General features: G+C 42.2%; 1 protein-coding gene across 2 annotated transcripts; it reads right to left on the bottom strand.

The window, feature by feature from the left end:
- Positions 1 to 4,163: 4,163 nt before the first annotated feature.
- Positions 4,164 to 20,618, bottom strand: LOC100680661 (uncharacterized). Of its 2 annotated transcripts, NM_001246858.2 has the most exon segments (15): positions 4,446 to 4,491; positions 5,698 to 5,734; positions 8,490 to 8,603; positions 9,501 to 9,539; positions 9,625 to 9,648; positions 11,807 to 11,833; positions 12,545 to 12,607; positions 12,705 to 12,728; positions 14,103 to 14,144; positions 14,896 to 14,940; positions 15,848 to 15,877; positions 16,364 to 16,393; positions 16,741 to 16,764; positions 18,896 to 18,967; positions 20,565 to 20,618. In NM_001246858.2, coding segments are annotated over 13 exon segments (534 nt in total). In that variant the 5' UTR covers positions 18,956 to 18,967; positions 20,565 to 20,618; the 3' UTR covers positions 4,446 to 4,491; positions 5,698 to 5,722.

Below are 20,618 nucleotides of genomic sequence, written 5' to 3'. Positions count from 1 at the left end.
GATTCTAAAAGGGAAAAAAGCCGTTTTTCAATTATGCAGTCATTTAGGCCATTCTGACTCGCTTGGGGCAGTGTTAACCTCCTTTGATTTCTCTGAGATCATCGTTGGATTTATACACGCAAACTATCTGGGTAATTCAGGCCACTGAAATACACTTTCATCTGATATAGCCTGGTGACTGAGGCCAAAGGGTTCTTTTTGTAGTAGAGAAGCAGCATGGCTCAGTGGAAAGAACCTGGGCTTGGGAGTTAGAGGTCATGGGTTCGAATCCCAGATCTGCCACTTGTCAGCTCTGTGACTGTGGGCAAGTCACTTAACTTCTCTGGGCCTCAGTTACCTCATCTGTAAAATGGGGATTAAAACTGTGAGCCCCACGTGGGACAACCTGATCGCCCTGTATCTCCCCCATTGCTTAGAACAGTGCTCTGCACATAGTAAGCACTTAACAAATACCAATATTATTATTATTATTATTACTATTGCACCCAAATGGTCACACTGATTTTCTAGCCTGGACATGAGGGGCGTTTGGGCTGAATGATTGAAAGGGAAAACAACGGTCATTCGCAGGGCAAATCGCCATCCTCTCTGGAAATAAACTCATCCCTTCCAGGAGATGAATGGCCCTTTCTAAAAAATGGTTGAGTAAGCACTTAGTACACAGCTCGACACACAGTAAACACTCAAGGAATACTATTGATTGATTGAATGAATGAGTGAACAAAGGAGTTGAGGGACTTTAGGGCAACGGAAAACCAAGTGACAGAGGTTCTGAAGCCCACAATCGGATCGGGTATGTAAGGCAGGGCTGTGAATTTGGTAAAGTATCAGGGAGTATCGAAGTATTGAGGGCACCCCTGACTAATCATCCTTCATCCATTTGAAGGGGTTGATTTGCTGTCTTCTAATGAACTGCATCCTCCGACTGGTTCCTGCAGAAAGACTCTGATTTGTTTGGAACAGCTGCCTATTACTTGGCAATCCGACGCAGATAGAGGAAGTGGGGAAAAGGGAGATTTCCTCATGAGGCTTACATCTCCTTCACGAGGCTAACTACACTGTAACCCTGCTCCTCTGGGCGGTGGAGTCATGTCAGCCTCCACGATCGCCCGGCCTCTGCAGCCCCCTGCCCATCGGAAGGGGACCTCAGGGGGTGTCGTGCCCCCTGGGCCGCTCTGTAGGACTGAGGGGAAGAGGGGGAAGGGGACACTGAGTCACTGCAGAAGTAAGGGAACTGGGGAGGAGTGTGGATCCCAAAATGGTCCTCTTTCCTCTTTCTCAGCATGACCTCCTTGTGGCTAGGCCAGTTTAAACAAAGTTTAAACCAATTAGTCGATCCCTAAGGAGCTGACATTTGGAGACTGATTATCGGGTCTGGGTCATCTTGAAGGACTTTGCCTGATAAGCAGGTTGAAGTTGAAAGTGACACAAATCCTTCATGCAAGCAACAGAAGGTTTAATTTGATGCCAACAGTTTCTGGAAGTCTTCTGAGGAGGGAAGGGACAGCACTGGAATGTTGCTTGCTGAAGGACTCGTGCAACTGGATGTGAGATCAGTTGCATTTCTCTGCCTGTTTCCCCGTTAAGAATGTTAGCCTCCTGTGTGCAGGGAACTTATATCTCTCAAGTGCTTAGTACACTGGATTGTATTCAGCAGGTGCACAATTAACAGCGTTACCAATCGATTTGTCAGTGGTATCTACTGGGCTCTGTGTACAGAGCCCAATTACCTAGGAGAATGCCTGAGAAAAAATCCCCAATAGAAATAGCAGCATTTTATTTCTGAAGTCTCTCTGATACATATTTTTAAAGTCTAGAACTATATTTATCATCAAAATTGTCAATTCTTTTAATGGTATTTACCATGTCACCAGCTCAACATATTCTTTACACTGAAAGAATTACTCAGTGTTTTGGAAAATGCTGTTCCTGACCCAAGCTACAGCTTTTGGCAACTTGGATGGATTGCTGTTTGATTTTATAATAATTCTTATCAGAATAATAGCTGATCTCAGGTGTTGGCTCAATAATTTGAAGGATGACAACTCCTTTCTTGATGATACCAGATGAAAAAAAAAGAGACTAAGTTAAGGAATGATTTGAGGGATTGAGGTGTTTTCTGAGACGATAGTTTGCAAGCTTCGATCAGCTGCCTCCAAAGGCTTAGGCATATTCTTGCCTGAAGGTAAGGATGTGAACCAGGAAATCTGTAGAATCCTTGTCCATATTTATATTTATGTTTTCTGCTCTAGGCTTGTGAATTTCAAATCCTCTCCCCAACTAGTGATCCCTGTGAGGGGAAACAGACATGCAAAGCAATACAGACATGCAATGTCTGTATGCAGCGTCGATTTCTTCAAAGCCTCCCCCAAGTCCAAGCAGGGAAATAACTGCTCACAGATATGTTGGATAAGAGTCAGATTTGAATGCGGAGACACGATACATCTCCTCGTTGCTTCATTTTCCCCGATTTCTCTGGAATGGACATTCTCAAAAGAGCAAACACTAGCGAGTAATATTTTAAGGAAAAAGCAGACATTCCATCAGTATCTGTGAAGAAAAAGAAGAAAATGTAAAGTTATTGTTTTAAAGGTATAAAAAGCCTTTTTTCTTTTCCCTTTCATGGCTGGGGAAGTGTTTTTATATTGATGTTAACTATTTTCAGTAGCTGAATTGGAGACAATGGTTAGAAATTGTTTATCTTTCATGGTTCTTCCTGAAGTTTGTGTTAACGAGTGGAACTTTACTTTTCATTTCCTTCTCTGTTTTCTGTGGATGCAGGTACAAGATATTTAGGTGTGTATTTGGAATGTTGCAGTATATGAGAGTCACTGGGCTCAGTCTCTGGTCCCCAAGGCCTCAAGAAGGGCCTCTCTGCTCCTGCCCTCATTTTCTCCCCTTTCCCCCTGGAGACAAGTCTACCATAAGGGGCCTTGAACTCCATGACAACAGGAAAATCTGCCATCAATCAATCAATCATATTTATCGAGCCCTTACTCTGTGTAGAGCACTGTACTAAGCGCTAGAGAGAGTACAACACAGCAATGCAACAGAGATATTCTTTCTATTCATAATAATAATGGTATTTGTTGAGCACTTACTATGAGCCAGGCACTGTACTAAGCACTTGAATTTCTTCAACTATACAATGGGGTTTCAATACCTGTTCTCTCTCTTACTTAGATTGTGAGTTCCAAGTGGGAGAGGTACTGTGTTCCACATAATTACCTTATATCTCCCTCAGTGCTTAGAACAGTGCTTGGCACAAAGTAAAATAACTTAACAAGTCCCATGTTTTAAAAAGAGATAGTGACCAAATGTCAATCATATTTCTTGAGCACTTACTGTGAGCAGAGGACTGTACTAATCACTTGGGAGAGTGCAATGAACAGACACATTACCTGCTCACAGTGATCTTACAGTCTAGAGGGTCCCAGAGTTTGACAGAGTTGAAAGAGCAAATGGAGCTCATTCAAAAACATCCATTTAACTAGTCAAGCTCATGCCTGAATTGTCCAACCTGGTGCAACTTTATCAATAGCTTAATCACTCCCCTTAAATACATAATTTACTAACACTAGCCCATGAATGAGAGTTTGTCCCACGGTTTGGATCTAAGATTTGTTTACAGGGTTTGCCATTTTGTTTTCCCCTTTCTGATATTTCTTTTTGACCAGAGTTTCCCAAAACACAAAATGGATGAATACTTATTTGTGGCCAGTGCTACATAGGTCATGTTAGGGAGGTAACTGATCAACTGTCTGGTGAATTTGAAGAGTTTAGCTAAGCAAGCCAGATTATCATTTCAACCCTATCTTCAGCATTTACTTATGTCTTTTTATTTGTATAGTTATCTGAAAATTCAATTATTTAGTCAGTTATTTTATCTTGATATAGTTGTCCTTCCTGTTTTCTAGACTGTAAGCTCCTTGGGGGCAGGGAACATATGAACCAACTTTGTCCTATTGTACTCTCTCAAGCACTTAGTACGGTGCTCTGCAAGCAGTAAACACTCAATAAATACCCTTGCTTAATTGATTCCTGTTCTATCTCGGCTCTTCCTTCTCTTCCCTACCAAATTATTTGAAAAAAAAATATTATGACAAAGGTATACAATGAATGAAAATGGAAGACTGGAATAAAAGGAAGTATGACCACAGTGTGCCTGAAGAGATCATTTATTGGAAAGAGAAACATGCTTACTGTATACAACTGTGAGAAACGGTAGTGTAAACAGATCAAATAGTCTCAGCGTTTTCGCATGAAATTCCTACTGTGATGGAACTCAGATTTCAAGACAGTACATCCAGTATGAATGAAAAGAAAGGATGTGGAACAATACATAGTAGAAAGCGCAAAGAAGCATGGTTTTCTTTCCCATCCATGTCACCACCTAAAATCGTTTGGCAAAGTTTGTAAGTAACATGGTGCTACATCTTGAACACAGATAGATGAGAGATTGCATACACAGACTGGAGCTATCAGTGGAATCTGGGAATAAAAAGAAAAGAGCTTGATTAGTTTTTTGAAATTTTCACATGTCTACAGTTTCAGCTAGCAAGGGTCTTCAGTCCATGTATTATAGTGTTTGACAGGTTGCCAAGTTCAAATGGAAAAGATCCATTTGCAAGCAGAGCTGCCATTTCATTATTAGGCAGCTCTCTGAGATGTTAGCTCTGTACTCCTTCTTACTTAGACTGTAAGCCTCAAGTGGAGCTGGGATCGTGGTTAATGATCCTTTAGACTGAGAGCCCATCACTGGGCAGGGATCGTCTCTATCTGTTGCCGAATTTTACCTTCCAAGCGCTTAGTACAGTGCTCTGCACAGAGTAAGCTCTCAATAAATACTATAGAATGAAAGAATGAATGATCTTGTAACTACCCCCATTGCTTAGTACAGTGTTTAGCATAAAGTAAGCACTCAACAAATACTATTATTATTGGATTTAATTAATCAGAAAATGATATCCATTCATGGGCACCATTGATTTCCCTGTGCCATCGGAATTTCCATGATCTGAACTGTTGGATCACCTCCAGATTGTGTTTCTCCAGGAGGTGGCCTTAGCCTATTTGGACCTGTGGAGAGCAGATTCAGGTACAGGGAGAGGGATGAGGACAGGATGAAAAAAGATTCCAAGAAGGAAAAATATTTTACGCATGGAGTTGGAGCGGAGTACTGCTCTTCACAAATTCCCCCTCATTCACACTTTTTTGTAGTTGCAGATTTTTTCCTGTTTTCTGTGTGACTGAGGAAGCTCAGTAAAAAGATGTAGGCTACCTCAGTATGCTTAGTTCTTAAGGTGAAGTGGTTTCATGCATGACAAATGCTTTGTTCAAGAAGATTAATTCTGTATCTTTGTCTCATATGAGCACTTTCACAAAGCTGAGGCCTAACAGAAGATAAAGGCACCATGGGGAGAAGCCTTCCAAATGAGAAAAAAGTCTTAAAAGGCCTCTCTTCTGGTAAGCTGATCCTGTTTGTGTTTGTGTCTATGAATATATTTATATATATGGACGAGGAATAATACATAATACATTCACAAACATACACACACATACACACATATATATTCATAGATGCAAATATAAACACACACATCTCATATGCCTTCCCACCTCCACACACAAATCAACACATAAATGCATATAAAATCACATATAGTTTTCAAAACCTGAAAGCAGGCGGAGACTTACCAGAGGCCAAAAGTGTGGGTTTCATTCAGTACTGAACCTGTAATTTCAAAAGGAAAAGTAGTTCGAAAACATACGAAATAATGATAATAATAATGAAAAAAACAGTGAGCATCATCGTAGGAACATCTCTCGCATTTATCCTACAACTTAAGTATTGGGGATCTCAGTTGCCTCAAAAACTATGGCACATCCTAAAAACATGGAAGTGAACCTCTGTGGTTTTCAATCAATTATTTATTGAGCACATACTCTGGGCAGAGCACTGTATTAAGTACATGGGAAACAACAAAATAACAGAGTTGGTAGAAAAGTTCCCTGCCCATAAGAAGCTTACAGACACAACTAATGATGAGGATAATGATAATTCCCTTGATTTAACTGCTTGTTTTTGCATATGAGGGAGAGGAGGAATGGTTAGAAAAGGGCTGAGTTTGCTCCAGCTAATGCAATTAAATAATACAATTTGTTTTATGTCCCGGGCAGAATTACATAGTAGGTAGAAATTTAGACCACTAAATGTATCTATAGAGGTAAAATGAATTGGGGATGAGAACTATTATCTGGTAAATTCATTCATTTCAACAGTGTTTATTGAACACTTAGTGTGGCCAAGTGGAAAACGCACAGATCTGGGAGTCAGGAGACCTGGGTTCTAATCTCAGCTCCACCACTTGCCTGCTGTGTGACCTTGGACAAGTCAGTTAACGTCTCTGTTCTGCAGTATCCTTATATGCAAACTGGAGATTAAATACCTGTCCTCTCTCCCCCTTAGACCATGAGACCTGTAGGTGATAGGGATTGTGTCCAATCTTTTTTTTAAAATGGTATTTGCTAAACTCTTTGCCAGGCACTGTACTAAGAGCTCTAGTATTTAGCTAATTAAGTTACAAGCTAATTAAGTCATTACAAGCTAATGAAGTTGGACACAGTGTATGTCCCATATGAGGCTCAGGATCAAATCCCATTTTATAGATTAGATAACTGAAGTCCAGAGAATTGAAGTGACTTGCTCAAGGTCACCCAGTAGACAAGTGGCTAGGCTGGGATTAGAACCCAGGTCCTTCTGATTCCCAGGCCTGTGCTCGATCCACTAGGCCATGCTGCTTCTCTGAATGTACCGTATCTGCCCAATGCTTAGTACAGTGCTTGGAACACTATAAGATAAACCCTTAAGGAATTCCATGACTTTTGTTTGTGTGTACAGTGGTACTATGTGCTAAACACTTAAGGAACATATAAAAGAAATAAAAGATGTGGTGCTTGCCCCCAAAGATTTTATAATCTAATGGAGCAGATAGTAGACTAAAATTGATGAAATCGATGTATACAATTAATCCACAACATTTGTGTCAAAGAAAACAGTTTTCCTTATTAGAAATATTTCTGTCATAAGTTGATAATTGCCTCTATTTTCCCCCTAGTTTTTCCGACGTAGGTACAACCTAAACATAGGAGATCATTTCATGTCCCTACAGTCAGAACCTCTCCAAAAACCAGTCCTTGCTCATCATCTAAGTTTGAGTTCTAGCTTCCAAGGTAGAAATTGTCCCACTAACTGCCAAGGGAGACTGGCTCCCTTGGATGTTGGGAAAAACCAATTGGTCTGCAAAGGCCTGGTAGACCACTGTAGCTGCATCTTGCTCTGAGCAGCTTCTTTCCTACCCAGAGCTTGGAGCAAACTCAGAGCTACTGATCCAGGGAGGAGAGCTGGAAACGGAAGCAAAATAAATTCCTCTCCTGAACACCACCTCTGTAAGTTTCTGTCACAACATAATGGCCTACAGCCCCACTGGAGAGGAGGAAAGCCTAGAAGAGAATTAATTTCCAAGCTTCAGAGCATTTCCTTTTCCCAAACCAGGATTCGTGCCACTGTTGGGAACGCAATGAAGTACCGGGATTCTTGGGGCTGCCATGGATTCTTGGGGCTGCTGCCCAAGGCTGGGAGCACCTGCATTTTCACTCTGCTCTTGGCAGGGGATGCTTTTCCCCAGGGTAAAATTGGGATGTCTCCTCATGCTCACCTTTCCCTTTCCCAACGTACAGAACCCTGATATCTGTAAACTCCCACCAGCAACCAAGGATCCAATAAAAGCCTAGGAGCTGCTGAATCAGTGGCATTTAGGGGTGCTCTGTATGTATGCTCTGTATGCTCTGCTCTGTATATGCCATCTCGATTGTTTTTGTTACCATAGACACCCCTCCTCCAGCACTGTTTCCAGAGTTGTAAGCTCCTCGAGGACAGAGATGATGGCTTCTACTTCTCTTCCTCTTCTCCTCCTCCTACAACTGCTATTACTATTAATAATAATAATTGTGGCATTTATTAAGTGCTTTCTATGTGCCAAGAACTGTGCTAAAATCTGGATTCAAGATAAGTAGGTCTGACCGTCTCTGTCTCCCATGGGATCTCATCTCTGTCTCCCATGGGATCTCACAGCCCAAGTAGACACTTATTGAATCCCCATTTTACACATGATAAATCTGAGGCCCCGAGAAGTTCATCGACTTGTCCAAGGCCTGGAATTAAAACCCAGTTCCTCTTATTCCCAGATCCATGCTCTTTCCACTAGGCAACGCTGCTTCTCTATTCTACTAACGCTGTTGTACTTTAGTGCTCTGTGCAAAGTAAGAGCTTATTAAATACCACTGATTGATTGATCTGATTATTAATCCCAAAGGCAAATTTATGTTATTTGCTCATTCTTTTTGACTGACTGATTGATTGGTTGATTACCCACAGGGGTAATAGTTAGTCCCCAGAACTTATATGTAAATAATTCAGCTGAACTTACCGGAAGAGGGAAGGGTACTTCCACTGGTTGGTGGACCTGGAGTCCGGCATAAGGGAGGGGGTGCCGTTGAAATGGAACTTGGTGGTTAGGATAGAATCTGAGGGGCCGGAGCTTCTAAAAGGAAAGAAAACCATTTTTCAATCGTACAGTCATTTAAGCCATTCTGATTCACTTGGGGCAGGGTTAACCTCCTTTGAATTCTCTGAGATCATCATTGGATTTACACATACAAACTATGTGGATAGTTCAGGGCACTGAAATTCACTTTTATCTGGCATATTCTGGTGACTGGGGCCACAGGGTTCTTTTGGAACCCGAATGATCACACTGATTTTCTAGCCTGGACATGAGCAGATGTTGGGGCTGAATGATCGAAAGGGCAAACATGGTCATTCCCAGGGTTGGTCATTCCCAGGGTAAATCGCCATCTGCTCTGGAAGTAAACTGATTCCTTTCAGGAGGCGAATGGTCTTTTCTAAAACATGGTTGAGTGAGGCTCTGATAGTCTCAGCAGCACAAGGGTCTCAACAGCTCAAGAGTCCCAGCAGCCCAGGTCTCAGCAGCCCAAGTCCAAGGGTTACCCCACCTGGGAATGATCACAGGCTTTGATCACCAATGATGCCGAGATCATTCATTCATTAAATCGTATTTATTGAGCACTTACGGTGTCCATAGCACTGTACTAAGCGCTTGGGAGAGTACAACACTACAATAAACAGACACATTCCCTGCCCACAATGAACTTACAGTCTAGAGGGGTCCTGTGACTGAATGTCTGCATGATAGAGGAGGACCTCAAAAGCCCCCAGACAGGCAACTAATCATGGCTTAGCCCAGCCTATAGGTTTGGGACTAGTGGCCTGGTCCATATGGAACTGTCCTGCACAATAGTTACTCGCTCTGGGAAAATGGGAGAGAAGAGGAAGACTGGATATGGGGGAGGGAAACAGGTGACTTCTTTTCAGTTCTGCATCCTAAATCACCACTTCTAATTCCTTAAAGAAAGTGTACCTGGGGCACGTGGAGTTTCCTCAGTCTCAGAAGGTGCTTCTGTTAAAGAAAAAACACAGAGTGTAAAAGTAGGGAAGGTACTGCCAAGAGTGGAAAGAGTTTCATTGAAGAGAAAGGTTCTTACTTCAACGGGTACTTGGACAGTTTCCTTTAGTCAAAATAAAAAGAAACCGATTAGATTCACAACCTGTACAAGTTGCTTTGTCAACATAAGCACTTATTTATATTAATGCCTGTTTCCTTTTCTAGACTGTGAGCTCGTTGTAGACAAGCAGCATGTCTATCAGCTCTTGTACTTTACTCTCCCAAGTGCTTAGTACAGTGTCCTGCCCATGGTAAATGCTCAAATAGATGCCACTGATTGATTGATTGGTAAATTGTGAACATCTGAGGTGAATAATTTTGGTGTCAAAATTTTGTTACTGAGAAAGAAAAGGGTATTGTTTTAAGCTGAAGCAATCGAATGGGCTGTCCAGATAGAAGAGATTCACCTGATAATTTTTCAGTTTCCCCACGGGCCCAAGGAAAAGAGAAAAACAATTCAGCCCAGAGGCTTGGTCTCCACTGCCAAAGGGAACTTGGACAGAATGTCCAAAGCCTGCCCCAATAATATAATGTTGGTATTTGTTAAGCGCTTACTACATGCAGAGCACTGTTCTAAGCACTGGAATATACAGGGTAATCAGGTTGTCCCACATGAGGCTCACAGTTAATCCCCATTTTACAGATGAGGTAACTGAGGCACAGAGAAGTTAAGTGACTTGCCCACAGTCACACAGCTGACAAGTGGCAGAGCCAGGATTCAAACTCATGACCTCTGTCTCCCAAGCCCGGGCTCTTTCCACTGAGTCACACTGCTTCTCTAATATAATATAGAAAAATAGATTCCAGAGCAGAACTCTGGAGCGGTGAGGGGCGTAGGGAATTGACTTGGGTGATCCAGCCAATCCCTGAGCCTCCATATTACGTGGCTCATGGCAGACCTCAGGTCTCGGGGTAAATGATGGGGGAATAATGTGATATATTCCCTCTAGACTGTAAACTTGTTATGGGCAGGGGGATGTATCTGTTTATCGTTACACTGTACTCTCCCAAGAGCTTAGTACAGTGTTCTGCAAACATTACGAGCTCAATAAAAAGGATTGAAGGAATGAATGATTTAGGCTAGAGAAATGACAAGTTAGATCAATAGCTGCATAGTGAAATTGTGGGATTGAGAGGATCCCAGTTCTAACCCCAGTCCCGCCACCAATCTTCTCTGGGACCATGGGCAAGTCACTTAACTTCTCTGTGCCTCAGTTACCTCATCTATAAAATGGGGATTAAAGCTGCGAGCCCCATGTGGGACATAGCTGTGTACAAACCGATTATCTCGCGTCTATCTGAGCACTTAGTATAATGTCTGATGCATAGTAAGTGCTTAACGAATATAATTTTTTTAAAAGTAAAAAATTAAAATAGTTATCTAGGTGATGTTCAGCCAAAAAAAGGTATTTCGTCTGCTTGAACCAGGAATTGAAGCAAATTGGAGCTTTGGGGGCTGTAATATCCAGATAGTAGATTTGGTTCTCTGCATTGTTGTGACTTTGGGGGTGACTAGCAGTAACTTGTAGTACAGTGCTGCGCACACAGGAAGCCCTCAAAAATTTCCCCTGATTGAGGAGCCCTGTGAACAGGTGCCATTTTAGGCCAGGAGACTCCAGCAATTGAGAGAGATCAGAAGGGAAGGAAGAACTCTCTGGGTCCAGGATTGTTAGGCTGCAAATTCTCTCTGTGCCCTCTCATTTTCTCGTACTCTCCAAGGTGCTTAGCATAGTGCTCTGCCTATAGTAGGTGCTCAGTAAATGCTGTTGATTGATTGGGTGATGTCACTTCATTGGATTTCCACTTTCATTCCAGTGTCTGGCTGCTCAAGGGAGAGAGAACTCCAGGTCTTAGTATAAGCCTCAGGGAAAGTAGAACGAGGGAGTTGAGGAAGATGAGTGAATATAGTATTTATTAAGTGCTTATTGTGTACAGAGCACTGTACTTAGTGCTGGGAAAATTACACAAAGGGGAATTAGACTTCATCCCTTTCCCTCGGGGTCCACAGTCTAAAAAAAGGAATGACAGATTGAGGCAAACAAGATTAAACTCTCTTGTAGGCCATCTTGACCGCCCAGTGTTGACACGTTTGTGTTCCATGCACTTCCTTGCCGACCCACTGATTCACTGACTTGCTGACTTGCTGATCTGTTAACTGGACCCTCTGAATCAGAGAGTTAAAGCCCCAGACTGAACAGTTACAGCAGTACAAGGTTTCTTACCTCACTGGAGGAGCTGCTGTCTTCCTTCTGCAAAGGAAAAGACAATCGACTGTAGTTTCATCGGTTAATCATGTTGCGAAGGGGCATCTCTAGTTCCTCCCCTATCAGCGTCAGGGAGATTCTTGGTGGATTGAGATCCAAAAACTGACCCAGGAGTCTATGTTTTGTTGTTTTGGTTTTTTTTGCGGTATTTGTAAAGCCCTTATTATATACCAGGCAGTGTACTAAGAACAGGGATAGACACAAGATTATCAGGTTGGATACAGTCCATGCTCCACATAGGGCTCCCAGTTTCAGTTCTCATTTTACATTTGAGGTAACTGAGGCATAAAGAGGGAAATGACTTGACCAAGGTCATACAGCAGACAAGTGACAGAGCTGGAATTAGAGCCCAGGTCCTTCTTTTCCCAGGCCCGTGTTCTAATGTGTTAGGGGAGGAGGAAGAGAGGATGGAATGAACCAATGATTCGGACAGTCACTGTTCATCTCTGTTAAAGATGGAGCAGCCCCTCAAGCAAAGAGGGTAAGACATTGACTAGCCCATTATTTTTCTCAATATCCCCAATCAAGTCACTTCCAACATCTCTCCCTAAGAATGTTCACAGCACTATTCTTGCTCCCCGGGAGTAAGGAAACAAGTGGCTTATGGTGGAGTTAGAAAAACAATAAAGAGGATAAATATACTTTTAAAATATACATTTTTTTCAGTTATACCTTTTTCCTGAAAAAAAAAATTACCTCGATAGGTTGATAGGCCTCAGGCAGTTCTTCAGGAAACAAAATGTTTCTAAAGGGGTGTCTCTGCTAACAGAAAAAGTAGGCATTGTCATAAAATACATCATGAATGAAATAATGAAATACTGAAATATTTCCTGTGAAAGGAAAGAGGCAATCTTACCTCAACAAACTTATTGACAGGCACCTACAGGGAAGAAAAATAAATCGGTGTTAGTGATTCTTCCCTTTCACACTAGCTAAAGGTCTTTGGAGTTAGAGGGTGAAAACAAAAGGAAATATTTTTCTCCCAGAGCTTGTGGCAAGCAAAAGGAATTTATTCCCACAGGAAATTGGGGAAGCAGAAGATATCAACACGTTCAAGGAGGGTTTGGATAAATTCATGAAGAAATCTCAAATGGGTCATTAAGTTAGGCCTAAAACAAGTTTAGATGGATTTGTGGATGATAATTTTTGATGGCCGATCAGAGAGAAATAGAGGTGCAATAGGGCAACTCTGCTATATTGTTATAGTGTACTCGCCCAAGTGCTTAGTACAGCGCTCTGCACACAGTAAGTGCTCAATAAATGCCACTGAGTGATAAAGTACGGGGAAAAAATTGAACCATGACACAGTTTCTTCAAGAATCAGAGATAGAATTCTGGACTGCAGAAACTTCAGGGAGATATTTACGTCTCCAGTGAGCACTTACCAGGCTGGAAGGGGAGAACACTGTTGTACTCTCTCCAGCGCTTAATTTGGTGCTCTGCCACAGTAAGTGCTCAATAAATGCGATTGATTGAATGATTAACACTGAGGATTTGCAGCAGCACTTTCTCAGAACAAATTGCTGAAACTAGATGTGAGAGACTACGCTTCCTCTAAGCCAGGCCGAGGTCTTCACCAGGGTGCATCATTCCTGCTAAGTCCCTCTAAAAACACTGAAACAATTTGCTCAGCCATTACTTCCACTCACTACAGCTAGGCTCTCGACAACCAAATATAGCTTTTAAAAAAATATATATAATTGAGCCCATTTGATTAACTTGTAGGTGTCTTTCAGAAATAAAAAGAGCCAGTTCAGGTCAGAGAGGGAGCAGGATTTGGTGGCAAGAACTTAATTCTGAGAGCCAGAAGGTTTGGGTTCTAGTCCCAGATGTACCACCAACCTGCTAGGTGACTTTGGGCAAGTCACTCCACCCGCTAAAGTGCCAGAACCCTCTGTTAAAATGGTGATAGTAATACCTGCCGCACTCTACCTCACAGGGATGGTGTGTGGACAAAAACCGATATCAGTAATGTGAAAGTGATTTGGAAAAAAAAAATCTATACAGATTGAAAGTAATATTGCATCAGACTCCAGGGAGCTGGGATTCGAAATTGAAGTCTAACTTGGTGACTTGTGACACAGTAACGCACTCTGGAGAACTCTGTAAAATAGAGCGATGTCTTAGCTTAAATGACACACCGCAGTGGGCATGTGAGGGACAGGAAGAGAGATGTATTTTTTTTCAGTTTCCATCCCAAATACTTCTCAGCTAAAAATCCATTTGCTTTGTAATGTCATAAGAGAAGTTGTACCAGATAGGTAGGTTTGAACAGTCTCAATCTCTGTTGATATTTCTGTGAAAGATAGGTAGAACAAAGGTTATAAAATCACCCATTGCTCAAGAAGATAAAAAAATTTGATCACTTAATGAAAGACTTTTCTCATTTCAGTACATGGCTTGACATGGTCCTTAGGGAGGGATATAGGGAAAAAACTTAAGTTCTTTGCCAGTACATGAGTGAAGAGTACTGAGCGAAAAATAATCAGAGAAGTGGCACAGTTTAGTGAAAAAGCATGGGCCGGGAAGTCAGGAGACCTGGGTTCTAATTCTGGCTCAGCCACTTGCCTGTGTGTGACCTTGGATAAGTCACTTAACTTCTCTGTGCCTCAGTTACCTCGTCTGTAAAATGAGAATTAAGACTGAAAGCCCCATGCGGGACATGGACTGTATCCAATCTGATTAGCTTGCACCTATCCCAGCACTTAATTATAGTGCCTGGCACATAGTAAGTGCTTACCAAATACCACTGAAAAAGAGCAAAAAGCCATAAACAAAAGATAAATTTCTCGGTGCCTCATTTGCCTCATCTGTAAAATGGGAATTAAATCCTCCTCCCCTCAACTTAGATTGTGAGCCCCATGTGGGATAAGGACTGCATCCAATCTGATTATCTTGTATCTACCTCAGTGGTTAGTATATTGTCAGGCACACAGTAAGTGCTTAACAAGTATTGGGAAAAAAAAGGAAAGATATTTCTAAAATATAATTTTTACTATCATAACATATTAAGAGATTTCACTATCACAACACACTAGGAGAATTACCTCAAGGGGCACGTAAACCTCTGGATGTCTCAGAAATTGCTCCCACTAAAAAAGAAAACATTCACTGTAAAATCACTATAAAATCACCATGCACACATAATCAGAAAATGAAAATATCTTAATATAAAGGAAAGTGTCTTGCTTGTTTCTCGTATTTGATATTTTCCTTAAGGGAGGAAAAATATAAAGAGTTTTATTTTGATGGATGGAAAAAACTGATTGAGAGTTCTGCCATGACCAAGAGTAATGGAAAATTGATGCAAACGCTTGAACAGATTAGGCTACAGAGTCAGTTTGGGGCTAAAATACTTTGTATCCTCAATTATCCAGCTAATATTCCTTGTTTCCATTTTACACAGTGCAGTTTCTGTCAGGTCTGTGAAGGGAAGTTACAAGGGAGCAATACGAGTGGGAGAGTCAGGGTGCCCACTGGTAATTGAAAGAAAAAAAAATAGAGCCATTTTCTGTAGGATTTTTAAAATGGTATTTCTTAAGCCCTTACTATGTGCCAGGCACGGTAACTAAGTGATGGGGTAGAAACGAGATAATTAGGTTGGACACAGTCCCTGTCCCACATAGGACTCACAGTCTTAATCCCCATTTTACAAAATAAAGTAACTGAGGCACAGAGAAGTTAAATGACTAGCCCAAGGTCACACAGCAGACAAGTGGCTGATTTGGGAGTGCATTGGAGACTGAAGGGAAAGGCACATTTCCAGTTGGGATCGCCAGTGTATTGAGGATTGAAGGGAGAAGCCAGCTGGGCCTCAGACATTGAGGATCACAAATTCAGTTTGCAGTTGTCTACTCTTACTATCCCTGGAAAATTCCTCCCTCCTCCCTTTCTTCCGGGTGAGAAAATGGCGGCACTGAAAAGGGTGTTTCAGCAGCAGGAGGAAGATCACTGCTCTTTCCTGCTCCAAGCAGGGGCACTGGCTGTCTAGTGACTTACCTCACTGGAGAAGATGGTAGGAAGGTCCTTCTAGGAAAAGGAAAATCCATTTCAGTGAAAGGACTGACCGAGGGGGAAGTGGTTTTTCTCCCGAAAACCAGCCCTTCTCCTTGGATTGGGAGGGCTTTTAGAGGGCTGCCAGCCAAGAATCATCACCGTGAGGAGTCAGGAAAAACCTGGCCAAAGGTGGTCCCACATTACGAGATTGTAAAGGGAAGGGAAGACTAGAGTTTCAGGTTGTGGGCACTCCAACTGACTAACGGTGAATAGTGTGGTGTCCCAAATCAGCCTAAGGATCAAGGAAAGCATTTTCCCATCTCCACTTTGTTCACTTCTTGCCAGGATACACCCAGTCTAGTGAATAAAGTCAGTGGCAAACAAAAGTCCACCCTGGGTCTAGTTATTTGCCTTGGAAGGGTGGGTAATGGTTCATAGGAGAAAATACACTGTGAAGCTTAAGTCCCTCTAATTCAACACAGGAAATAATGATAACGAATATCTTAAAAGAAAAGTTACCACAAGATCTCTGTGTTTCAGGAGTTTCTCCTATAGAAAAAATGTAGAGTGGAAAAGAAAAATCAGTCGGTCAATGATATTCACTGAGTGCTAACTCTGAGTAAAGAACATTGTTCTCAACTGGGAGAATACAAGAGTAGGTAGACACGATCCCTGTCTTCATGGAGCTTGCAATCTCATTTGGGGAGGCAGACACTAAAATAAATGATCAATCATGTATATTGAGCTCTTACTGTGTACAGAGTATTGCGCTAAGCACTACCTTTAATTTAGTCTTAAATTATTGGTGTGAGAGGCCCCAGGGTTCAAAATGTAGACAAATGTACTATGATAGTGGAGGTTTGAGGATTCAAGAAACTTTCAAGAAAGTACTTTACCTTAACCAACAGCTTGTCAAATTCCTAGGGAAAGAAAAAGATGAGCAGTTTACCTGCATGACGTAGCAAGGTGGAAACACTGATTGACAAAGTCAGAACTGTTAGAGTGAAATCGAGAACTGAAGACTTTATCTGTAAAGCTGCCCTGGTGGACTCAATTGACTTTGAGGCAAGGCTTGGGGTCCATCAGTGGGGTGGGAGAGAGGAAGGGGAGGCGACCCGGGCTTGAAGAAGAGAATGGAAGAGAGGAGAAGAGAACAGAAGAGAAGGGAATGAAAGAGAGAAGAGAAAAGAAGAGAAATGAATGGAAGAAAGGAGAAGAGAACAGAAGAGAAGGGAATGAAAGAGAAGAGGGAGAAGAATTATAGAGGCAGCAAAGTGAGGGGCTCCATCCTGGTTTGGGAGAGGGGCGGATCCAGGTTCCATTCATTCATTCATTCATTCATTCATTCATTCATCCATCCATCTATTCATATTTATTGAGCGCTCACTGTGTGCAGGGCACTGTACTAAGCACTCGGAAAGTACAATTCAGCAATAAAGACAGACAATCCCTCCCCCCCTGGGTTTACAGTCTAAAAGGGGGGAGGCAGAAATCAAAACAAGCAAACAGGCACCAGTATAAATAAATAGAATTATACCTATATATACATCAAAACAGACTGTGAACCCAGGGGATAGGGTGGGCTCGATGCCACTGGACCAAATGGTCAGAGACCCCAGTAAACCATGCTGACCACGAATTCACTTGGTTGTTGTCTTCGCTGCTGCCGGATCATTGCTCCCTCCCCCAGCACCTGCATTTGGGTGTGGTTGTGTGGACCTAGCTCACTGCTTGAGGTGAGAGGTCAGGGGAGCCCGGCCTGGACTGTAGCTGGGTCAACCAAAGCTGTCCAGGCCCAGGATTTGACCCTTTATTGAAGGACTCATGTCAGTGAAGGACTCACCTCACTGGATGAGCTGCTGCTAGGTAGTTTCTGCAGAGGAGAGACAATCTGTTCAGGGCCAGGGCTGATGCAGGGGAGGACACCATATTCTCCCTAGTCCCCTTCCCCCTTCCTGCCTGGGAAGGGTCCTCCACTTGGGGATGGAAGGCCTGGGCGGCCAGGGGCCACCACTTCTCAACTATAAGTAGATCATTCTGTGGTTGAGGGGCAGGATGGGGAATGGATCTCATTAGAAGGATTTCCAGCAAGAAAACCTCCCTGTCCGGGCATCACTGGCGTCATCGGGGGCAAACTTGCTGCTGAGCGAAACGAGGTCTTTGTGGAAGTGTGAATCAGGGCACTCCTGATCCCCAGCTAGCCTGCAGGAGACTCCTGGTCCTCATATCTCTAGGGCTGGTCTGTGCTCACGGGCAATTGCCGGAGCTCTGATGCCAGATTATTTCTAGTCACAACTACAGTTTTTGATCGCCTCCACTCTTTGGTCTTATTTTACTCTGTTTCCTTCCACCTTTTGGTCTCTCGGTCCTTTGAGGATTGTTTGGGACTTGGGCTAAGCCCTATATGTGGGTACGGGGGAAGCCCTACCGGCTCTCCGTTGTCCTCTCCAGGGTTCCACAGCCCTAATTCCCAGGCAGTCACTTGCCATTACCTCAGCCTCCAATTTAATGAATGGAGAGTGAGTCGCACAGCTCTTCTTCCATTTGGAAATCCTAGTCCTTTCCTCATCTCTGAGAATAATAATATGAATATTATATGATAATAATAATGATATTTGTTGAGCACTTTCTATGTGTCCAGCACAGTTCTACGTGTTGGGGTAGATACAGGTTAATCAGGTGGGACACAGTCTCTTTCCCAAATGGAGCAACTAAGTAGGAGGGAGAACTGGTATTGAGTCCAATTTTAGTAATAATCATAATTATTATTATGGTATTTTTTTCGGTGCTCACTATGTGCCAAGCACTGTTCTAAGCACTGGAGTAGGTACAAAGTAAGCAGGTTGTCCCACGTGGGATTCAGACTCTTAATCCCCATTTTACAGATGAGGGAACCGAGGCCCAGGGAAGTTAAGTGGCTTGTCCATGGTCACACAGCAGACAAGCGGCAGATCCAGGATTGTGGCAGATCCAGGTTTAGAACACAGATCCCCTGACTTCCAGTCCTGTTTTTTTTTGCCCCCGGGCCGTGCTGCTTCCCCTCCAGCCTACCGTGCTCACGGGAACTGCTACTGCAGCAGCCACCAGGCAGGCGAGGATGAAGACCTTCATGGTGATGGAGTCCTGCAAAGAGAGATGAGAGAGGTGAGAGATGTTTTTCCCAACAAGAATCTACGGGGTTGTGGATTTAGAGGTACAGAGCAGAAGATCACTTAAGGAAACATCCAACTTGGGGGGGCCAAAGCAGAGTAATTGTAATTACAGCATTCTAATTGCCCACTAAGAGGTACACTGAGTCCTCCCTTTTCAAGATCCATCAAGACCTAGATCCAAGGTCATAAGAATAATAATAGATTTTAAGTTATCCATTTATGTTAATGTCTGCCTACCCTGCTGGACTCTAAGCTCACTGTGGCCCCAGAACATATCTACCAACTCGATTGTACTATACTTGCTCAACTGCTTAAAAAAGTGCTCTGCACACCGTCAACGCTCAATAAATATCATTAATGATAAGGATGATAAAGGTCATCCACTTCAGAATTTCATATTGAGGGAGGAATTCTTTCAGATGAAAGTTCCTCTTTCCAAGCTGTGAATCCACTAATAATTTACCCTTGAGTAATATATCAGCACTTTTCCCACATTATTTTATAAAACTCTTCTCTGCCCTCATGTTGATGAAATGATGATAACTCTGCAAGAATTCCTGAATCTGAACAAGAGATTTTTCAGCTACTTTCCCTCATCACAGGGATTTCCAAAATAGCCGCGTCTGCTTTACTCTCTTCCTCTTCAAAGAGACATCGCAGCCCACAGATGTCACAGAGATCAGGGGAAAGCAAGCAGAAATCTCTATGGTCCCCACCTACCTAGAATTTCCCTATTTTAGGATGACAGGAGGAAATAGGAGTATTTTAGACTAAGTAGCATTACTTTCTGTCTGCTATACCTGTAATAATTTGAACACTTTCTCAGGTTAATGCTTTAAGCACTTTTATGGCTAATTATTTTAAATTTTGGTTTAGTTGAATACTACCCCAATTTTCTAAATAAATGCTCCACCATCTATTCTATTAGGGCTGTATTGACGTAGCTTGTACATTCAAAATCAAGTCATATTTCACCCTCATAGTATAATTCTCTTTTTTCGAAGGCTAGTCTCCCCAAAACAAAGCTACTTGATTCATTCTTGGGCTAGGATCATTCTTAAAGATGCAACTATTTCAGAAGGAAGTCATCTTTGAATTATTTTTTTTTCAGTTATCGTATTGTTCACACCCTACCCGGGGAGAATCTGAAGTCTTGAAAGGAGGATAAACTAGTTGCAATTGCTAAGTGAGTTAACAGTTGAGAGGAAAGCGCACCCAGGATATCAGATCTGGTAAATCCAACAGGCCAATAGCTAATTCAAATAGCAACGTGAAAAATATCAACCATTCTCTTTCCTCATTAGAAACTTCCCTAGAGAATAGTGAGAGTTTCTTTGATTTAGGGGTAAACTTCTTAAAACACTTACAATAGCCAGGTATCGGTCCCATTTACTCCAATACTCAATCTCAAAAATGATTACCAGTATTATCTTAAATTCATTTTTTTCCCCAGAAAATCATTATAAATGTAACCTATATAGTTTTATATGAGAGCTAACAGAGAAACCTACCAAAGAAAATGAGCTAGGATAATCCAGTATATTGAAATGATAAAAAGAAGTTAGTACCTTGTTTCCAAAATGGGAGGAAGAACAGAAGGAAAATCTGTGATCAAGATGATG

This window comes from Ornithorhynchus anatinus, chromosome 10 (genome assembly GCF_004115215.2).
Source record: "Ornithorhynchus anatinus isolate Pmale09 chromosome 10, mOrnAna1.pri.v4, whole genome shotgun sequence".
NCBI lineage: Eukaryota > Metazoa > Chordata > Mammalia > Monotremata > Ornithorhynchidae > Ornithorhynchus > Ornithorhynchus anatinus.
The sequence above is the reverse complement of the archived record's forward strand: the minus strand, read 5'-3'. Positions and strand labels throughout refer to the sequence as shown.

What these genes read in the sequence shown, in the direction of transcription:
- LOC100680661 (XM_007669177.2), bottom strand. Translation starts at nt 18,955, where the DNA reads ATGAAGGTCTTCATCCTCGCCTGCCTGGTGGCTGCTGCAGTAGCAGTT. An exon ending in CTACCATCTTCTCCAGTGAG is followed by an intron (nt 14,941 to 15,847) that starts GTAAGTCACTAG and finishes TTTCTTTTTTAG; the next exon opens with TGGGAGCAATTTCTGAGACA. An exon ending in AGGTTTACGTGCCCCTTGAG is followed by an intron (nt 12,729 to 14,895) that starts GTAATTCTCCTA and finishes TCTTCCCTGTAG; the next exon opens with GTGCCTGTCAATAAGTTTGT.